The 19,452-nt window shown below is 31.0% G+C and overlaps 1 protein-coding gene across 2 annotated transcripts in view; it reads left to right on the forward strand.

The window, feature by feature from the left end:
• The window catches only part of LOC127728071 (prostaglandin G/H synthase 2-like), a 36,181-nt gene extending 20,076 nt beyond the window's left edge, over positions 1 to 16,105 (forward strand). For both annotated transcript variants that reach the window (XM_052235264.1, XM_052235265.1), the window contains exons 5-11: positions 4,433 to 4,576; positions 6,867 to 7,189; positions 8,426 to 8,509; positions 9,382 to 9,628; positions 10,100 to 10,386; positions 12,074 to 12,218; positions 13,303 to 16,105. In XM_052235264.1, coding sequence (XP_052091224.1) covers positions 4,433 to 4,576; positions 6,867 to 7,189; positions 8,426 to 8,509; positions 9,382 to 9,628; positions 10,100 to 10,386; positions 12,074 to 12,218; positions 13,303 to 13,658 — 1,586 coding nt within the window. In that variant the 3' untranslated portion in view covers positions 13,659 to 16,105. The remainder of the gene's footprint in view (positions 1 to 4,432; positions 4,577 to 6,866; positions 7,190 to 8,425; positions 8,510 to 9,381; positions 9,629 to 10,099; positions 10,387 to 12,073; positions 12,219 to 13,302) is intronic.
• The last annotated feature ends 3,347 nt before the right edge of the window (positions 16,106 to 19,452 follow it).

The raw sequence follows: 19,452 nt of genomic DNA on the forward strand, positions 1-19,452 counted from the left end.
TGTATGGCCTTTAACAATGAGCAAAACCCATAATTTATAGTTTAAATTACGCTATAAAAGACCCCAGCGTGACAAAATGTGAAATAATTCAAAAGAGAACCAACAGCCTGATTAATGATAAAAAAAATAATAATTAAAAAACAAATATGACAGATAGTTGCCAGAAAATTGGGTAACTTATGTATGATTTCAGTTTAAGAAGAGCAAAATTCCCTTTTTGTCCTGCTTTCAACTGATGACATTTTAAATAAACAAATTTGTTTAAAAAAGAAAAAACTTATTTAGTAAATTCACTGAAAGAGAATAAGTCAGTTAAACAAACATCTAGTAGTACATGTACTAAAATTTACAACAGAATCCATAGACATGTCAACCCATGGCGGACATCAAATCTAAAGTAAATATTGCCTGATGCAAGCTGATAAACCTGAATATATATATCAATATTTTCTTAATGTTTGGATAACTGTAGGTAAAATTCAAATTGAACTCTTTAGTGGTTAACATGTGAATGGTTTTGATTGTAGAGAAATATAGGGCTACATTTGTGTTTATGATTAAGGCTTAAAACTGTTAATCCTGTTACACCATACAAGAACAATGTTAAAGTATGCTCCTTGTCTGTTCAGTTTTATAGATAAAATTTCCCCAAACTTTGCTTCCTGTTTTGGAGTGCATTAAAATTAAATTTGATTGTGATTGTTTTTAACAAATTTAAAAAAAAAATTGTAAGTTTAACATATTGTTAAAAACTATAACTGAACAATAGGGAACTGATAAATAGTACTTGACATTAAACAAACCCATAACGGAAACTCTTATAATAATAAAAGGATGTCCCACATGTCTTTTTTATCTAGGTATAAAAGGTGCATAGTTTGCTTTTTTTTACAATGATTTATTATAATCTTATTTTACATTGTAAAATTTTACAATAAGACATGACCAATGTTAATTAAAGTAACTAAGATAAATAGTTTTCTTGGTATAATGTTTCTGAAATACTGCACATTTGAAAAGGTAATTTAAATGTATAAGTTAATAGAAGCAATTAATGCCTTACTAATGAAAAAAAAATTTGCATTCTACATAAAAAATTGTAATTTCTTAAAATATGTGTGTTGTATTTTTACATATATGCCCTTTCAAAAATATGTGAAAAGAGCAAACAGACATCCTATTAAACTTAATGTAGTAGGGTTATGTCTATGATCATTGCCACACGTTTCTGTTTTCTATACACATTATTTATGTTAGACACAAGGTGAGATGAGCTTCACAGTTTTGCTGTTTTACAATACAAATACGAAAAATAATATAGTTCAATTTAGATGCTTAGTCAGCTTTCCCAGGTCTTAACTTAACATATATTCAATTTCTGTAACCCAATCTGCCTTGTGGTCACTACTTGACTAGAAATCAGATTGAGCAGACTAAAAATGACTTCATATGTCCACATTCACTATTTTAACTCAGTATTGAATGTGAAGTGGTGATGTACAGCAGGTGGGCAGGCGGGTGGTCAGGTGGCCAAGCGGCAGCCAAACAGTGTCTGTGCAATAACTTGAAAACACTTTAAAGAGATCTTTTCAAATTTATATATGTTGTTTCCTGTGACAAAATGAAGGTCTATTTTGATTTTCACGATTTTAGCTTTTATTGTTGTTGAGTTGTAGACCTTTAAGTAGCAAAAAGTGATACTTAGATTGATTTTTGGCCTTTCCATTTCTGAACCCTACTAAAAATTCATTTATTTTTTATGCCCCATATGTTATGATAGTAGAGGGGCATTATGTTTTTCGGTCTGTGCGTGCGTCCGTCCGTTCGTTCGTCCATCCGTCCGTCCGTCTGTTCGTCCGCCTGTTCCGCTTCAGGTTATAGTTTTTGATCAAGGTAGTTTTTGATGAAGTTGAAGTCCAATCAACTTGAAACTTAGTACACCTGTTCCCTATGATATGATCTTTCTAATTTTAATGCCAAATTAGAGTTTTGACCCCAATTTCACGGTCCACTGAACATAGAAAATGATAGTGCGAGAGGGGCATCCGTGTACTATGGACACATTCTTGTTTATATTAGCAGTTCAGTTAAAATTTGGTTATACAAGACATCTGTTGGTGGCCTTGTAGCATATTTTAAGAAATCTTATCTATTCCCCGTTGATTGTTAATTCAGTAGCAAACATTGACAATATACTGATTTTAAAATCAACATAGAATATATATACACTTCCTGTAATCCATTCAGATTTCTACACTTAAAAATGGTGACATGTACACAATGTTATCTACTATGATCTTTTAAGAATACCTGAAGTTAGTGAAAAGGATATCTCAATTAGATACATGTTGACTTAAATGGACTTAATTTAGTGAGACAATTGAAAAAAAAAGATTAACTAGATAGGTGTTTAGAGACAAGAAATAAACATAATTGATTGTTTGAATAATTTTTGTTAAGTGCTGCATCAGCAATTAACATTTGAGAATAACCTGTTACATGTATTATGAAAACTCAGTTAACTTCATCTTGAAAGTTCTGCAAAGTTCTTCAGCACAAGCAAAGAAAATAGAAAAATTTGAAATGAATAAATAGGAAAACTAATAATAAATTGGAGAAAGCCTTAGAATTGACCTGTCCCAAGTCAGGAGCCTGTAAGTCAGTGGTTGTGGTTTGTTCTTGTTTATCATATTTGTTTTTCATTTTATGTTTTGAACATAAATCAGGCTGTTAGTTTTCCTGTTTGAATTTTTTACATTTGTCATTTTGGGGCCTTTAGCTTACTATGCTGTATGGGTTTGCTCATTGATGAAGGCTGTACAGTAACCTATAGTTGTTAACTTGTACGTCATTTGTCTCTGGTGGAGAGTTGTCTCATTGGCAGTCATACCACAACTTCTTATTTTTATGCCCCTCCTACCATTGTAGTAGGGGCATTATGTTTTTGGTCTGTGCGTCCATTTGTTCGTTCGTTCGTCCATTCGTTCGTCCGTCCGTTTGTCCGTCTGTCCCGTGTCAGGTTAAAGTTTTTTTTCAAGGTAGTTTTTGATGAAGTTGAAGTCTAATCAACTTGAAACTTAGTACACATGTTCCCTATGATATGATCTTTCTAATTTTAATGTCGAATTAGAGTTTTGACTCCAATTTCACGGTCCACTGAACATAGAAAATGATAGTGCAGTGGGGCATCAATTCTTGTTTATATTGAAACTCAGTTTACATTGTAGTACTGTAAATTACGTCTGTACGTTCAGAAATTGATTTCCGTTCTTTAACTTTAGTTTGCCTCAACCAAATGTTATGAAACTTATACACAATACTTATTACCACAAAAATCTGATCAAGTACGAATTTGGGTGGTGTCACTTTCACTGTTCTTGAGTTATGTCCCCTTATAACGTTATATGCAAGCAGGGGCATCATCTGTGTCCCATGGACACATTCCTCATTTATTATCAATGAGAATAATGGAACTGGGTTAGTATTGCAATAATAAGAACTTGCATTCTTATATCAGATACATAGATATATGTATAAAGATTTTCCTGCAATCGCAATAATTAATCTTGCATTTTTGTCAATTTTTGAAATATTGCAATAATAAATGCATGCAATAATTTCTGAATTTACACTAATACTAAAACATGACATATTTGGAATGAGTTTTACGCTACACATACTACAGTAGAGGCCCAATATATTTCTGGTCTATGTGTCTGTCCATCAGTCTGTTCATCCATTTGTCATCTGTCAGTTAGTCCATCCAATATCAGGTTAAAATTTTTGGTTAAGTTAGTTAACCATGAAGTACACATGGTCATTATAATGTGAACTTTTCAAGTTGTATGCCAAATTACAGTTTTGACCACAGTTACACAGTTCACTGAGCATAGATATAATGGTGAGAAATAAGAATATTCTCAGGTTACACAGTTCACTGAGCATAGATATAATGGTGAGAAATAAGAATATTCTCAGGTTACACAGTTCACTGAGCATAGATATAATGGTGAGAAATAAGAATATTCTCAGGTTACACAGTTCACTGAGCATAGATATAATGGTGAGAAATAAGAATATTCTCAGGTTACACAGTTCACTGAGCATAGATATAATGGTGAGAAATAAGAATATTCTCAGGTTACTCAGTTCACTGAGCATAGATATAATGGTGAGAAATAAGAATATTCTCAGGTTACTCAGTTCACTGAGCATAGATATAATGGTGAGAAATAAGAATATTCTCAGGTTACTCAGTTCACTGCGCATAGATATAATGGTGAGAAATAAGAATATTCTCAGGTTACATAGTTTACCATGAAGTTATGGTAACATCAACTTGAAACTTAGTATTAATGTTGAACCTTTTAAATTATATGACAAATCAAGATTTTGTCCCTAATATAACATTGTCTTTATTTATTTATTTCAGCAACTTTCTCAAAAAGAATCAAGTTATGGTTGAAGCCTTCACCGCTAACATTGCATAACCTATTGATAGGGAATAATTGGTTGTGGGACATCATCAATAATATACCTTTCCTGAGAGGCTTTATCATGAAGAAAGTTTATACCAGTAAGTTTATTATAAGATTTCATATTTTATTGCAGACACACTTCATGGTGAGAAAGAGCTTCTATCGGGTGAACTTCAAAACAATACATTAAAGGAATAGAGATGGTAAACCCATAAACAGCCCTGTAAAGGTGTATTTTTTAATCTTCAATTGTTTTAGTAATTCTAATGTGTATGTACTGCTAAATGTATTACTTTGGGAAGTATAATATGAAAAATTGTATACCTGCTTCATATTTATAGATATATTAGCCTAAAATAGGAATTATTTTTATTTAGTTGATTTTTTTAGAAATTTGTCATCTTTTTCTACCTTTTTTTTAATATTTTATATGTGGCGCCACTCCTGGCCCATTGAAATTTTGGTTGAAACGTAAAGAATATGGTATATAGAGAAATTTTCAGCATAAATATTTGTGGGCAAGTGGTGGAGCCACTGTTAATTTTTTTCTAGAAAACTTTCATAAATTTTGCCAAATTATGCAAGAAATCAGGTTTGAATGAAATTTGTCTACATTTATGACATGACATGAAACAATTAGACATTTTAACATATGTTTTCATCAATTTTCACAACATTATCACTGTTTAAATTTTCCAGATTTTTAGGGCCAAAATTATGATTTATTGAACCAACTCCTTTCATTAGTGTTACTTATCATGACAAGAGATTTTTGTTTAGATTTTTGTTTAGATATTGTCAAGTATTTTCTAGAAACAGTTAAAGATTTCAACAATATTTGATATGATCAATTTGCTTTGAAATGTAGTTATTGCTTGACATGTACAAAATTCATTTAGTTTCTGGACCATTGACCCTCTTGTTTTACCAGCAGCTCATATACCTGTTTTGAGGATTGATAAACTGAAAAAAAATTGTGTTCATTACCATCTTTTTAAATAAGGTTTAGTTTTATGACTGTCAATTTCTAAATTTCTTAAATTTTGGTTTAAAATTAATTACCGGTATCTGAAAAAAAATGTTTGGTCTTTTTGTATACATCATGAAAAAATGTGGGTCCAAAATGTTTTGAAATATTTCTGCATGGGAAAGGATATTGTAATTATTTTTCTTTTCTTATATTGATTTTGATCAGTCTGTATGATTCAATTGACCATTTCAATATAACAATACGAAGATGTGGTATGATTGCCAATGAGACAACTTTCCACAAAAGATTAAATGACACAGAAATTAACAACTATAGGTTACTGTACAGCCTATTATTTTGTCCATCTTTATACAAAAATCTTGAAGAAGCACTTTGATTGCATCATCAAGACCAAAATCCAAGGTTGAAAATTGAAATGGACATGCAATTATAACATATGAACTACCTAAAGAATATTAAATCACAAATTTTTACATTTTACATGTATAACTTTTCTTTTAAATTGTGGTCTAGTATTTTCAAAGTTAAATTAAAAAATGTTAGACTATCAGTATTTCTCAAAAAGGCTCTTTGATATTTTGTATTTTGAAAAAAAATTTAAATTCAGCATTGTATTATGTTATTGTTTTGTATGAATGGCATGCATTTGAATGGCAGCTTTAAAATATACAATACAATTTTTTGGAAAATAAGCTTAAAAGATCATGAAATACTTATACCTCAATATTTCAATTATCTTTTGCATAAGATATGAAATACAAATGTATAATCCAGATTTTATCTTACAAGTATTCTTTACATTGTGAATTAGTTAATTTTGAAAACAATGGTTGACACACTTATTCATTTTTTTGTCATAAAAATTTCACTTCAAACTGTCTTAATGTGCCAATCATAGACTGTTATGTATATAAAACACAAAAAAAAAACCCAATACAAATCTTCATTCCTGATTACACTATATTATAAGCTAAAACACAACACATCTTCATTTTGCTGCTTTTACTGTATTGTAAGCAAAGGCGAAACACATCTTCATTGCTGCATGATCTTAATTGTAAACTAGAATACAGCACATTCATTTAACTTAATTGTTAGCAAAGGCACAACACATCTGCATTGCTGCGTTAGCTTAATTGTAAACTAAGATACAACACATCTTCATTTATTGTAAGCAAAGACACAACACATCAGTTAATTTTATGGTAAGAATTTTTGTAAAAACAGTTGCAGTATATTTTGCTTTGCAAGCAAAACAGCTGACATTATGATTAAAAGCAAAACATAGTGGTTATTTTCATTTATAAACAAAAACAAAATTTGTGTAAAAGTAAAACCAAATAAAACCAAAATGAGATTTCAGTAAATATAGATTATTATTTTTATTATTTTTTTAGTGAGATCAGACATGATTGATAGTCCTCCAACATATGAAAGTGAACATCCATACATCACCCTTGATGCCAATTACAATGTTTCCTTTTACACAAGGACCTTGCCACCTGTCCCTGTGGAGTGCCCCACCCCAATGGGTGTGGCAGGAAAAAAAATACTTCCAGATTTAGATGTGCTGACTAAAAAATTATTCATACGAGAGAAATTCAAGCCAGAGCCAATAGGAACAAGTGCTTTGTTTAGCTTCTTTGCTCAACACTTTACACATCAGTTTTTTAAAACCGACATCAAGCGTGGACCACAGTATCAGTGGGGAGGACATGGGGTAATTAAAGTTATATTCATTATTATTAATGCTGGTACAGAATTAAATGTTAACAAAACAAAAGTACATGTTAAATAAATCATTTTTTCCATAATTTGTTAAAAAAGTATACATTCCATACTGAAAGATACCATAGATAAGTGGGTTATAATATGGTCTTTTTAATGTTGTCATGTTGTGAGCCATTGCTGATATTGGCCAATATTTAAAGAAACCCTGTCTACACTGTAACACATATTAATTAAATTGATAACGTTATTCTAAATAGTCATTGTTATTAGTTTTCATTCATAGCATGGTAAGATAAACACTTAACAGAAGACAAATTTTCAGATGCTTAGGTAGAGATCATTAAAAACTCAGCCGTTCCCCTAAACGAGAAAGTTAATATCTGAGAACATGAATGAATTCACAATATTATATTTGTGGTCATTTGTACTGTAACTACTCCTAGACTTTATTGACATTATATATCACAAGAGTTGTAGAATTTGCTGGTTTCTTTTAATCGAATGAATAGTCTGTTTGCCAATTACTGATTTGATTCTGTTATTACACACCTCTAAAAACAAGCTGTTTCCCTTTGCCGATTGTAGACTGTTCTAAATGAGATAAAATTGGCGGCTGCCTATGCAAAGCATGATAAGTCTAAAGTAACATATAGGCGTTTTAACAAATTTTTAATGAAAATTAAACTATTTATAATATCAAAAGTTTTAAGCTTAACAAAAACTGAAAGATTACACACATTATGCACAGATAAATTTGCTCTTTCATCTAGCTCTTCATTGTCTATGAAAATTTATGTCCCTCCTAAGGGAAAGTATAGTGGTACAAATGGATCTCTAATTACAGGGTCAAATATGGAATTGGCAAAATAAGTCTATTAGAATTATTTATGTTTAATGACCTAGTAATGACGACAGGTGTTTTGTGAAAAAAAGGTGAAAATCTCAGTGCTGTTGGCATATTTTCATCTGTTAATGGCTAATAAGCATCATATAATATATTTGGAAAATATTTTAGGCAATACATAATTCATTCATTTTTAGGTTCTTTAGTAAACAAACAAAGCCTTTTATTCTCAAGAGGGTAAAAAAATGTTTCAGCATTTTGTAATTAAATGATGATGATATTATTTATGTGTTCAAATATATACCTTAACAAAATTTTGGTACTTTGTAGTTCTTTAAGGTTTGTAAGAAACGTGTGTTCAGATTTTGTAATTATTTATAGGTTGATATGACACATGTATATGGAAAAAACAAGCATGATGAAAATCTACTAAGATCTTTTAAAGATGGCAAACTAAAAGTTCAAGTAAGTATATTTGCTGTATGTTTGTTTATTCTACATTGGCTAGAGGTATAGGGGGAGGGTTGAGATCTCATAAAACATGTTTAACCACGCTGCATTTTTGCGCCTGTCCCAAGTCAGGTGCCTCTGGCCTTTGTAAGTCTTGTATGTTTTTAATTTTAGTTCATTTATATGTTTTGGAGTTTAGTATCACTGAACTAGTGCACATTTTTGTTTAGGGGCCAGCTGAAGCCAGCCTCCGGGTGCGGGATTTTCTCGCTGTGTTGAAGACCCATTGGTGGCCTTGGGCTGTTTTCTACTCTTTGGTCAGGTTGTTGTCTCTTTGACACATTCTCCATTTCCATTCTCAATTTTATTGTTGTTGTCACAAGAATAAATATTACTACATAAAAGTTATTTAAAAATAACTTTATGATAAAAATCATTTATTACTGTTTTGTTCTCACAACCTATCATGGATTTGTGTGTTTACTCATTCAAATAATTGTAATGTTGATTTTTCATAAAGAAAATTGCAGTTATCTCCCTTTAATAGTTGAATTAAAATTAAAAATTAAAATGTGATAAGATTCAAAATTTTTATCAGTGTACTCAACTTTTGTATTTGGTAAAACATGTATAGAAATTTCAGAAATTAACACTTTACTTAATCCAAATAACTTTAAAAAAACACCAAAAATGAAATAATAATTGAATAATATCCAACAAAACCCTGAAATCATTATACCAAACAAAATACATATTTTTTTTTTTTAGTGGTTTCCACTCTTATTCTTTCTCATGTATTACTATATATCATATGAAAAGGTTAATATCAGTTCTTAAAATTTGTAGACAGTAGCAAATAAAATTAACAAATCTTTTCTACCTTTTAGACAGTAAATGGTGAAGATTGGCCACCTTTAAGTAAAGATGCCCAGGTAGAGATGCAGTACATTATGCCAGTACCAGAGGACAGCAAGTTTGCCCTTGGTCACTCATTTTTTGGAAACCTCCCTGGACTATTCATGTATGCCTCCATCTGGATGAGGGAACATAATCGTGTATGTGATGTAATGAAAAAGGAACATCCAGAATGGGATGATGAAAGACTCTATCAAACAGGAAAATTGATATTATTAGGTTAGTTTCCAGGTATAAAACCACTTATTCCAGCTGGGTCAGGAACAGATAAGATAGAAGTACATATTTTAAACAAGATTGTTCCTATGTATAGCTGTAACTTTCAAAATATGGAAAATATTTTGGTATGAAATGAAAGCTAGGATCACTGTTGAACCCTTGTTGAATGTTTGTTTTTAATTATAAAAAAAAAGCATGAAATTAAGAAAAGAAGGGCATATTATCCATTTAGTTATAGACCAACTAACAAGTACTATCAAAAAGAGACAAATTGGAAAAAGCATTATCAATTGTATTTAAAACATCAAAATTTGTCACAAAAAAAAATGAAGCCATTTTAGGAAAAATAAGGCTGAAAAAGGTAAAAAAAGAAATTAAAAAAAAATTACATAATTAATGCTTACATTTCTGGTTATTTAATGCTGAAACCATTGCTGATGTAAGTTTAATAATTTCAATACTTTTTTTCAGGGGAGACAATCAAGATAGTGATTGAAGATTATGTACAGCATTTGAGTAATTACAACTTTAAACTTCTGTTTGATCCTTCATTGTTATTCGGTGAACCATTTCAGTACCAGAACCGTATTGCTTTGGAATTTAATCACTTGTATCATTGGCATCCATTGATGCCAGATGATTTTAATATTGGAGGAACAAATTATACTATAAAGGATTTTTTGGTGAATTCAAATCTTGTTATAAAACATGGAATGGCCACTTTTGTAGATTCATTATCAAAACAGAATGCTGGTGCAGTAAGTAAAATTAGATTTTGAATTCAACAAGGGTCCACATTTTGTGTGGCTGTTTACAGATAAGATTTTGTGTGGCTGTTTACAAATAAGATTTTGCGTGGCTGTTTACAGATAAGATATTGTGAGCTTTTAGAAATGTATTACCACTTCTTGTAGTTATGGCTGATCCATGTGTTTTCAGTATTACAGCTTAGATGATTTTGCATTAACAACTGTTTTATTTGTGAAATCAAGATACTTTTCGTTTAGAATCTACTTCTCTTGTGATTGTTACCCAGAATATGCATGATTTTTGCTGGTTACCTACTCTTTGGTAGGACATTCTGGTACTCAGTCAAGTAAAAGCAACTGAAGGAAGTTAAATCAAGCTTTCAATCCATGCAATTTTTAGAAAAATTATCTGTTTTATGCTTTCTATTCACAACAAGATCATCAGAAAACAGTGAACTTTTTCATCAACATATTGTTTAACTTAATTATGCTTATTTTAGTTGTTCTTACTTGACAGAGTACCAGATTGTCATACGACAGAGTAGGTAACCTGTAGAAAAATTATATACTCCGGAGTCAAAAGTCTGTTATATGAAAATAGTCTATTCTTGGTCTTTGTTTTCACATTCTACTGTATAGTTGGAAGTCACTTTCATTAGGGCCCCACCTAGTGGTGGGTCGCCCTATAGTGATCAGTCTGTCCGTCCGTAACAAATTGTTTCCGCTCTATATCTAGAGAACTGTTATAATTTCATACTTTATACTTGACATGTATATTAACCAACACCAGAGGGTGTGGCATAATGTTTGTACAACTTCCTAGGTCAAAGTTCAAGGTCAGCAGGGCCCAAAGAGATGGCTCCCATCTCAATGATGTCTAGTTTATTTAGGAAGAAACATTTTAGGAAGAAACATATGAGTGAATAAAAGGATAATTTATAGTAGGAAGCTAGTCCTAATTTTAAATAATGTCTTGTTTTAGCCTTTTTCTTTCAGCTAGTTAATATGTCACTCTTATGGTTAAACTGAAATGGACTATCACGCTGAGTTTAACAAAATGTTCTTAAAGTTAATTGATTGATTGTTTGTTGAAGAATTTTTGCTCCGAAATGATTTATTCACATTTTGGACAGAAATTGTTCAAGTCGTTACAAGTATTATGCATTGGATTTAATTTTAAACTGTTCTCTAGGGTAGCAGGCATCTTGTATTTCAGGTTCACAAATTTTAAAAAGGAACATAACATCATCCATGTAGAATTTTACTTCAGTGTTAATTAGCTGTTTCCTTGATGTAACTTTGTGTAGATAAATTTCATATTTGTGTAGAGACCATTTGTAAGTTTTATAATTGACTGATGCCACTATTTTTTATATGTGAATGAAAAGTGATGTGGGGTATAAACCAATGAGACGACAACCCGAAAAGACATCTAGATGTTCTATCTGAAGTTACTCAAGGGACTGTATTAGGACCACTCCTGTTCCAACTTCTATGAATGACTTGCCAGATTGCATGTCTTCAGATGCTAGATTGTTTGCAGATGACAGTCAGAAATCAGGCTGAAACGGCAACACTCCAGAGAGACAAAAGGACTGATGATCACTGATACATAAATATTGTTTTTAACTGATGCATTTAACAATATTTCTTCGAGATATCACTTTGATTAAAGTTCATCTTCTTTTCATTGCAGTTCACAATAAAGAATCATGGGAAATACACAGTTAATGTTGTGAAGGAACTGATCAAACATGGCCGTACATTACGTCTACAGCCTTTAAATAATTACAGAAAACGTTTTAATTTAAAACCATTTAAATCATTTGAAGAGTTAACAGGTCAGTTAATAATTATAGTTATTTAGTTATAAATGTTTTGTCTTGATTTAAATTTTATCCTGTCTTGATCATAACTTAGGCTTACATATTATACTTAAGAAAAAGGGATGTCAACGAGTACTCGAGTACTCGAGTACTCAAGTATTGCTCGGTAGTACCGAGTATCGAATACCAAAATGATACTCGACTAATTGTCATTTGAAATTCCTTCAAACATAGGTAGGCTATGAACAAGAGCACCTTTCCAAGGCTTACACTTTTATTTAATAGTGGCTTAGTCATTCCACCCCCTCTGTACCGTCAGAGCAAATATTTTCATCAGCAGGACGGTTAGTTACGTAACAAAGTTGAGAAATCAACTCGTCACAGAAAAAGTTGATAAGATAATATTTCTAAACAAGAACAAATTCGTTGCAGCCTGTGTCGACCCTCAGAAAATGGTTAAAGGCATCAGTAAATTTTAATCATCTCCCCTTTGTTGATCATTAAATGTGTTTTTTTACGATTTCCAAATACTATTATTTGAGTAATCATTTTTCTATAGATATTTATTTATTAATTGATTAGATCATTGCCAGTTTACATAATTAGTACATGAGGTAACTGAAAGCTATTAATTATAGTATAAAATTCCTTGGACTATTATCTAGTCTTGGGTACTAATGTTGAGGGTTTTACGTCCATAAGACAACGTACCACAATACGTAAAATGGGTATAATTTTGTGTTTCCATTTTGTAGATGTTTTCCGAGCGAGTACTTGAGTATCGCTCGGTAAATTGAACGAGTACTCAATTAGTAAATCTTCACCGAGTTGACATCCCTATTAAGAAATTAATGTGAGGATTTGAAAAATGCAAAAAATGCAATGATCATTACAAGAACTACAAACTTACATAATCTTGTTTTGCAGGAAATGTTCTTCTATAATTTGTACATGAAATGAATAGATTACTGAAAATATTGCATTTTAGTCAGTTGACAAGCATACGCAATTATAAATAATTGATTTAAATCTTAATTTGCAGTATTTTTCTTCTATTTCATTCTTCAAAGATAAATCATGTATGATATCTTTGTTGTAGGTAATAAATGGTTAGCAAAAGAATTAGAAAACTTTTATGGAGATATTGAGGCTGTAGAGTTTTATGTTGGTCTAATAACTGAAAAACGCCGTCCTAAAGCTGTGTTTGGTGAAGCAATAGTTGAAATGGGTGGACCATATTCTGTTAAGGGACTAATGGCTAACCCCATATGTAGTCCTAAATATTGGAAACCTTCCACTTTTGGAGGGAATGTAGGATTTGAAATAGTTAATACAGCAACTATAGAGAAACTTTTTTGTCAAAATATAAAAGAAGACTGTCCAGTAGTGTCATTTAAAGTCCCTGGTTTTGTAGAGGGGCCAGAAAAACCAGTGGATGAACATGGAGAATTATAATGCTCAGATCTTTACTTAAATTTTGTTGATGTATAACTGTGTCAACTTGAAGTAGATGAACATATTACCGTATTGTGTTTTGTTTGAGATTTAAACTGAATTCCAAATAACTTAACATAAACAATAACATATCAGAATTGTGTTGCTCAGACTTTTGTGTATACTGTGAAATCATTCAATTTTTTTATCTAAGGATCTTAAAAAAAGTTATTGGTCTCTACTTGGGATTCAATTTGTACCCATGGATTTGCTTTTCAAAACAAATTGTAAATGTATAGATATTTGTATGGTAAAGTCTTGTATTTTAAAGATCAGGGTTAATTACTTAATAACCTTGTCCCTTTTCATTTTTCAATCCATGATGTTGTTTAAAAGTTTATTCTATATATCTGATTCCTTGACAATTGAAGTTGGCCAAATTAATCCAAGAACTTTAATTTATCTCCTACAAAAACTACCACTTGGTATTTTGAGGAAAAAATAAAAAAAGTTAAAAAAATTGCATAATAATTTGTTGAATTTAGAAAGACAGGTTTTGACAATGATGATGCTAATTTTGTATACTTCCATAGCTTACTTTTTAGGGAAAATAGTCTCACCCATATCTGCCATTTTGTCATTTCTGAAATCCAACAGTTGTCAAGACTTTTTCATTGTGCCAGTAGAAATTCAGCTGATTATTGCATCATATGTGTTGTTATTTTTTTGTGTGTGCATTTTTTTTGCATTATTAGTGTAAAGCTATAGATTGAGCTTGCCTTTTGTTACTGATTACTTACTTTACACTGATTATAGCCTGTTTGATTTACAGCAGACTGGGGCATTCATGTCATTCTGGCAAATCTTGTTTTTGTATAAACATTAATTTTGCATATTTTCTAAAACTTTTTTTTTTTCAACAACTTGTCCTTGTACAAATGAATATTTTTTCTTCTTTTTTATTTGAATACATTTTATAACAAATTAACATGTTCATAATATAAATATTATTCAGACACATTTGATTTGACTGTTTAAACTTAAACTTAATATCATTTTCCAGTTACAATGCCAGTTTTTCAATAAATATACTTATATTAGAAACACATGTAATTTCTCACTGTCTTTGCTCACTGATTAAGAAGGGCATTTTACAATATATCTCATATTGTCATATTTACATTTAAGGCAAATAAATGATCCAGTATTGATATGAAGTGTATTCGTAAAAATGATTAAAAAGAAAAAGAAACAAGAAAAATAAACCCAGAAAGATTCTAGAATGATAAAATAAAATTATGTATTTCTTCTCTAAAAAAATCTCAAAGCTTCCAAAAACTTGGGGTCAAGTATTAATTGCAAAAAAAAGTATTTGATCAATTCTCAATCAGCCTGATTCAAGTGAAATATACATGAAATTAAAAGGAACTCGGTATATAAGTATGTTGTTTAATTTAAACTTCTTTTTTTATATGTTCAGGCAGGATTTTAGTTTTTATTTATTTATATGAATATTAAACATCTCTGTTAGGTTGTTTTAGAATTGTTTATAAATACATTCCTTAAAACATTATAATGATGTTCATATTTTCATTTCTGTATGTATCAGGGTAATTGAAGACAATAGTAAATGGAATTTTACATGTTAATTTAAGTTACAAAAGATTTTTACATTTGAATGGACATTTCATATAAATGCATTGAAACTATGACTTACAATGGCTCCATAAACTGACAACCATTTTGATGTTAAGCATGAAAATTTAGCCTGCTTTTTCATTTTTGTCTGAAGACTTTTACTTATAAGCCTGGTTTATTTTCTAGGGTATAGATCTTATTTGAATTTTTAAATATTATTTGATTATTGCTTAAAGTCACATTTGTACAGCTGTATCGCTGAGAGAAAAAAATGAAGCTCATCATGTGCTTGTGATAAATCTTTTAACTGTAGATAAAATTTTGAATCAACATGCATCCTTTCATATTGGCTATTCCCCCTATTCCCCCTTATACAACTGCTTAGCAGATGACATGATTTTTAATAGCTTGTCAAACTGTGGCATGAATATTTTTTTATAATTAGTAAGAGTACAATGTACCAGAAAGTTCTATTTCTTGAAAAACCCATTTTCGTGTTAAGATTCACTATCAAAACAGAAGGTTTATTAAAGAATCTCTTCATTAAAGTCACTTAATGTGTATTCGCGTACATATGCCCTTCATAGACAGGTTCCACTGTATGTAAATCCAGCATAATGGTATAAAACATGTGGCCTCAATTTCTGCTGATCTTATGATTTGCGATTTAATGTAGTTTATGAACAAGTATGAATTTGTCTTTTTATGAATATAATAGTGTGTTATTAATATATGCATTTATAGTTATATTTTTTGAATTTTTACAACATGAATTGTTCAATATGTATTTAATTATATCTACGCACAAATTAAAACATTATGTATACATATTATTTTATTTATCTTGATGCATTTAGGAGTTTTACATTCAGGCAACCCATGTGTATTTTCTATAAAAAGTTATGTAAAATGGTATATGGTAAGATAAAAGAAGAATGTGTCCATAGGACACAGATGCCTCACTTGTAAATATAAAGCAAATTCAGCAATTTTCCATTTCTAAAGGGACATAACTCAAGAATGGTGAAAGTGATGCCACCCAAACTAGAACTTGATCTGAAAGGTGGTAATAAGTATTGTATTTAAGTTTCATAACATTTGGTTGGGGCAAAGTAAAGTTAAGTGTGGAATCAGAAAATTCAGCTATTTTTCCATTTATAAAGGAACATAACTCAAGAATGGTGAAAGTGACGACAACCAAATTCGAACTTGATTTGTGTTTGGTGGTAATAGCATTGTGTAGAAGTTTCATAACATTTGGTTAAGGCAAACTAAATTAAGAGTGTGGAATGGCAAATTTAGCAATTTTTTCCATTTATAAAGGGACATAACTCGCTAACAGGGAAAATGATGCCACCCATATTCGAACTTGATCTGCATTTGGTGGTAATAAGCATTGTGCATAAGTTTTTTAATATTTGGTTGGTAAAGTTAGAGAATGGAAACTAATTTTGGGACAGCCAAACATACAGACGAACAAGGGTAAAACTTTATGCCACCACCAACCTGGAAAATGACAATATTTAGTAATTTTGGTTGCATATGTGATAGTAGTTATGTGGCCCCTTATTCAAAAAGAAAATATTGTTTTTGCCCTCTTTTGTTGTCTGTTGACTGCAGTTTATACTGAAATGAAATGTCATCTCATAGCATGGATTTTCCATATCAAAAGATACCAAGCATTTGAAATCCCAAAGCAGGGACAGTTTTTGCATCACTTTCAAAGATATTCACTAAAACTTATACATGTTATATATAGATTATAGGTATTACTTTTCAAGCACAAATGTTAACAATTGTAAATACCTGAATTTTGTATCCCTTTATTCTAGGGTGACCATACTTTGTATGGAGATAGCCTATGGTCAAACATAGTTATCAAGTCATTGCCACCTGACCAGGATTTCTTTTTCTTGCTGTAGTGACAATTAGGTTTAATATTTTAGATGAGGTTTCTTTCTCACTGATTATATATATTTTGGAAGGTCTTTTTTTTTTGTAAGAATCATATGTCCGTTTGACATGTCTTTATGGCATTGACTTAATTTGTATGCTCTGGTGGTAAGGTTAATTTTTGATTACCGGTATGTCATCAGAATCTGTGAATGACATGACATGTCAACAATATTTTTGATTCTTGGTAAAAAAAAAAAAAAAAAAATAAAACTTTATGAATTTTAAGGCGCTTTTCTAGATTAAAAACTTCATCATGAATGCTCAAAGCCAAATATTTGAAAGCCAAGGATGTATAAATATCAAAACACCTGAAAAGCTATATGATCAAAAGGGACCTTATAATAATAGTCAAATCTATATAAGGTCAACTTTGCCAGAAAGAGTTGGAACTTTAGTTTCTTAATAATTTCTTAATTTAAACAAGAGTGCACATGCTAAATTGTCTCGCCTGCTTTACTGACCATTGATTTTATGTTGATAGTCCTAAATATAAAGTTTTACTACAAGTATCGCATAAACTTAACATGATGCAAGAAAATGAGGTCATTGACCAATGAACAATGAAAATGAGATCAAGGTCAGATGACACCTGCTAGACAAACATATAAACCTTACAATAAACCCGTACAACAAACACACTTGACCTATTGCTTATAGTTTAAGAAAAACAGACCAAAACACAGAAACTTAACATTGACCAATGAACTGTGAAAATGAGGTCACGGTCAAATAAAACCTGCCAGACTGAAGTGTACATCATTAAATATTTCCATACACCAAATATAGTTGACAATTGCATAAAGTATTAGAAAAAGAGACAGAAACACAAAAACTCAACTTTAACCTCTAAACCATGAAATGAGGTCAAGGTCAGATGACACCTGCGAGTTGGACATGTACACCTTAAAATCATCCATACATCAACTATAGTAGACCTATTGCTTACAGTATCTGAGATATGGACTTGACCACGAAAACTGAACCTTGTTTACTGATCCATGAAATGAGGTTGAGGTCAAGTGAAACTATCTGAAAGACATGAGGACCTTGCAAGGTACGCACATACCAAATATAGTTATCCTATTACTCATAATAAGAGAAAAATTAACATTACAAAAAATCGTAACTTTTTAAGTACCGTAGTCCCTGAACCATGAAAATGAGGTCAAGGGCAATGGACATATAACAGACGGAAACTTCATAACACAAGGCATCTATATACAAAGTATGAAGCATCCAGGCCTTCTACCTTCTAAAATATGAAGCTTTAAAGTAGTTAATTAATGCCGCTGCCCCCAGATCACTATCTCTATGTCTCGCTTTCTGTGACAGTAGTCGCAGGCTCGACAAAAACAGCTAATTTAAGAAAGGTATGTTATACATCATGCCAGTACTGAAGCCCTGTCTACTGAGCTGGCAAGTACATTCTGCCATTATACAGCATAAAGGCTTGACCTCATTCCATTAGTTAGTTTAAATAAAAATACTGGTATGCTGTACATGTATTTGTAGAAATTAGTAGTATATGTCAACCTAACATGTGCCACAGCTCAATATCATTGTGTTTACACTCCCAATTATCAGGCTATGCTTAAATAATTAAGGTTTCTCCGTGACTGCATGACATCAATATTAACTTGCACATTTTATGCATCCCATATAAATTATTTGCCCATGTCATATATTTCTAGTCAATATATTTAACTAATATCTTGATGTGTCCTGTGGTTGTGTTAATGTTTGTAATTTGTCTTTATTTTTTTCAAAATGAGATTATCTGGGAAATTATGACAGTTATCAGGGATCTACACCATGCACACTATCTGTTGCCCAGCTGCCAAAGGCACTAGTAATATAATCAGTTGAAATAAAAATGTCCATCTGTTCATGACAACTAAACAAGAAAAACATGTTGATGTATATGCAAGAAGTCAGAGAGCCAAAATCATCCTTTGCAAAATCACCTCTACTGACGTGATTGACGGTTCAATCAATTAGTATTTTTGAAGATCTAAGATCAATAATCGAAATCCCAGCTTAATTTTTTCATCTTTTATAGTTTTCATAAAAATAATTAGCAAAACAGCTAAAATTGGTCACAAATCTTCACCAAAGGGCAATAACTCCTTTAAGAAGTCAGTTGATGTCTTTAACCATAAAATATTTGAGCAGATTTTATATTGATCATTAAATGCTGTTAACAGTTTCTGTCTATCTGGTA

Source organism: Mytilus californianus, unplaced genomic scaffold (assembly GCF_021869535.1).
Source record: "Mytilus californianus isolate M0D057914Y unplaced genomic scaffold, xbMytCali1.0.p SCAF_2, whole genome shotgun sequence".
Classification (NCBI taxonomy): Eukaryota; Metazoa; Mollusca; class Bivalvia; order Mytilida; family Mytilidae; genus Mytilus; species Mytilus californianus.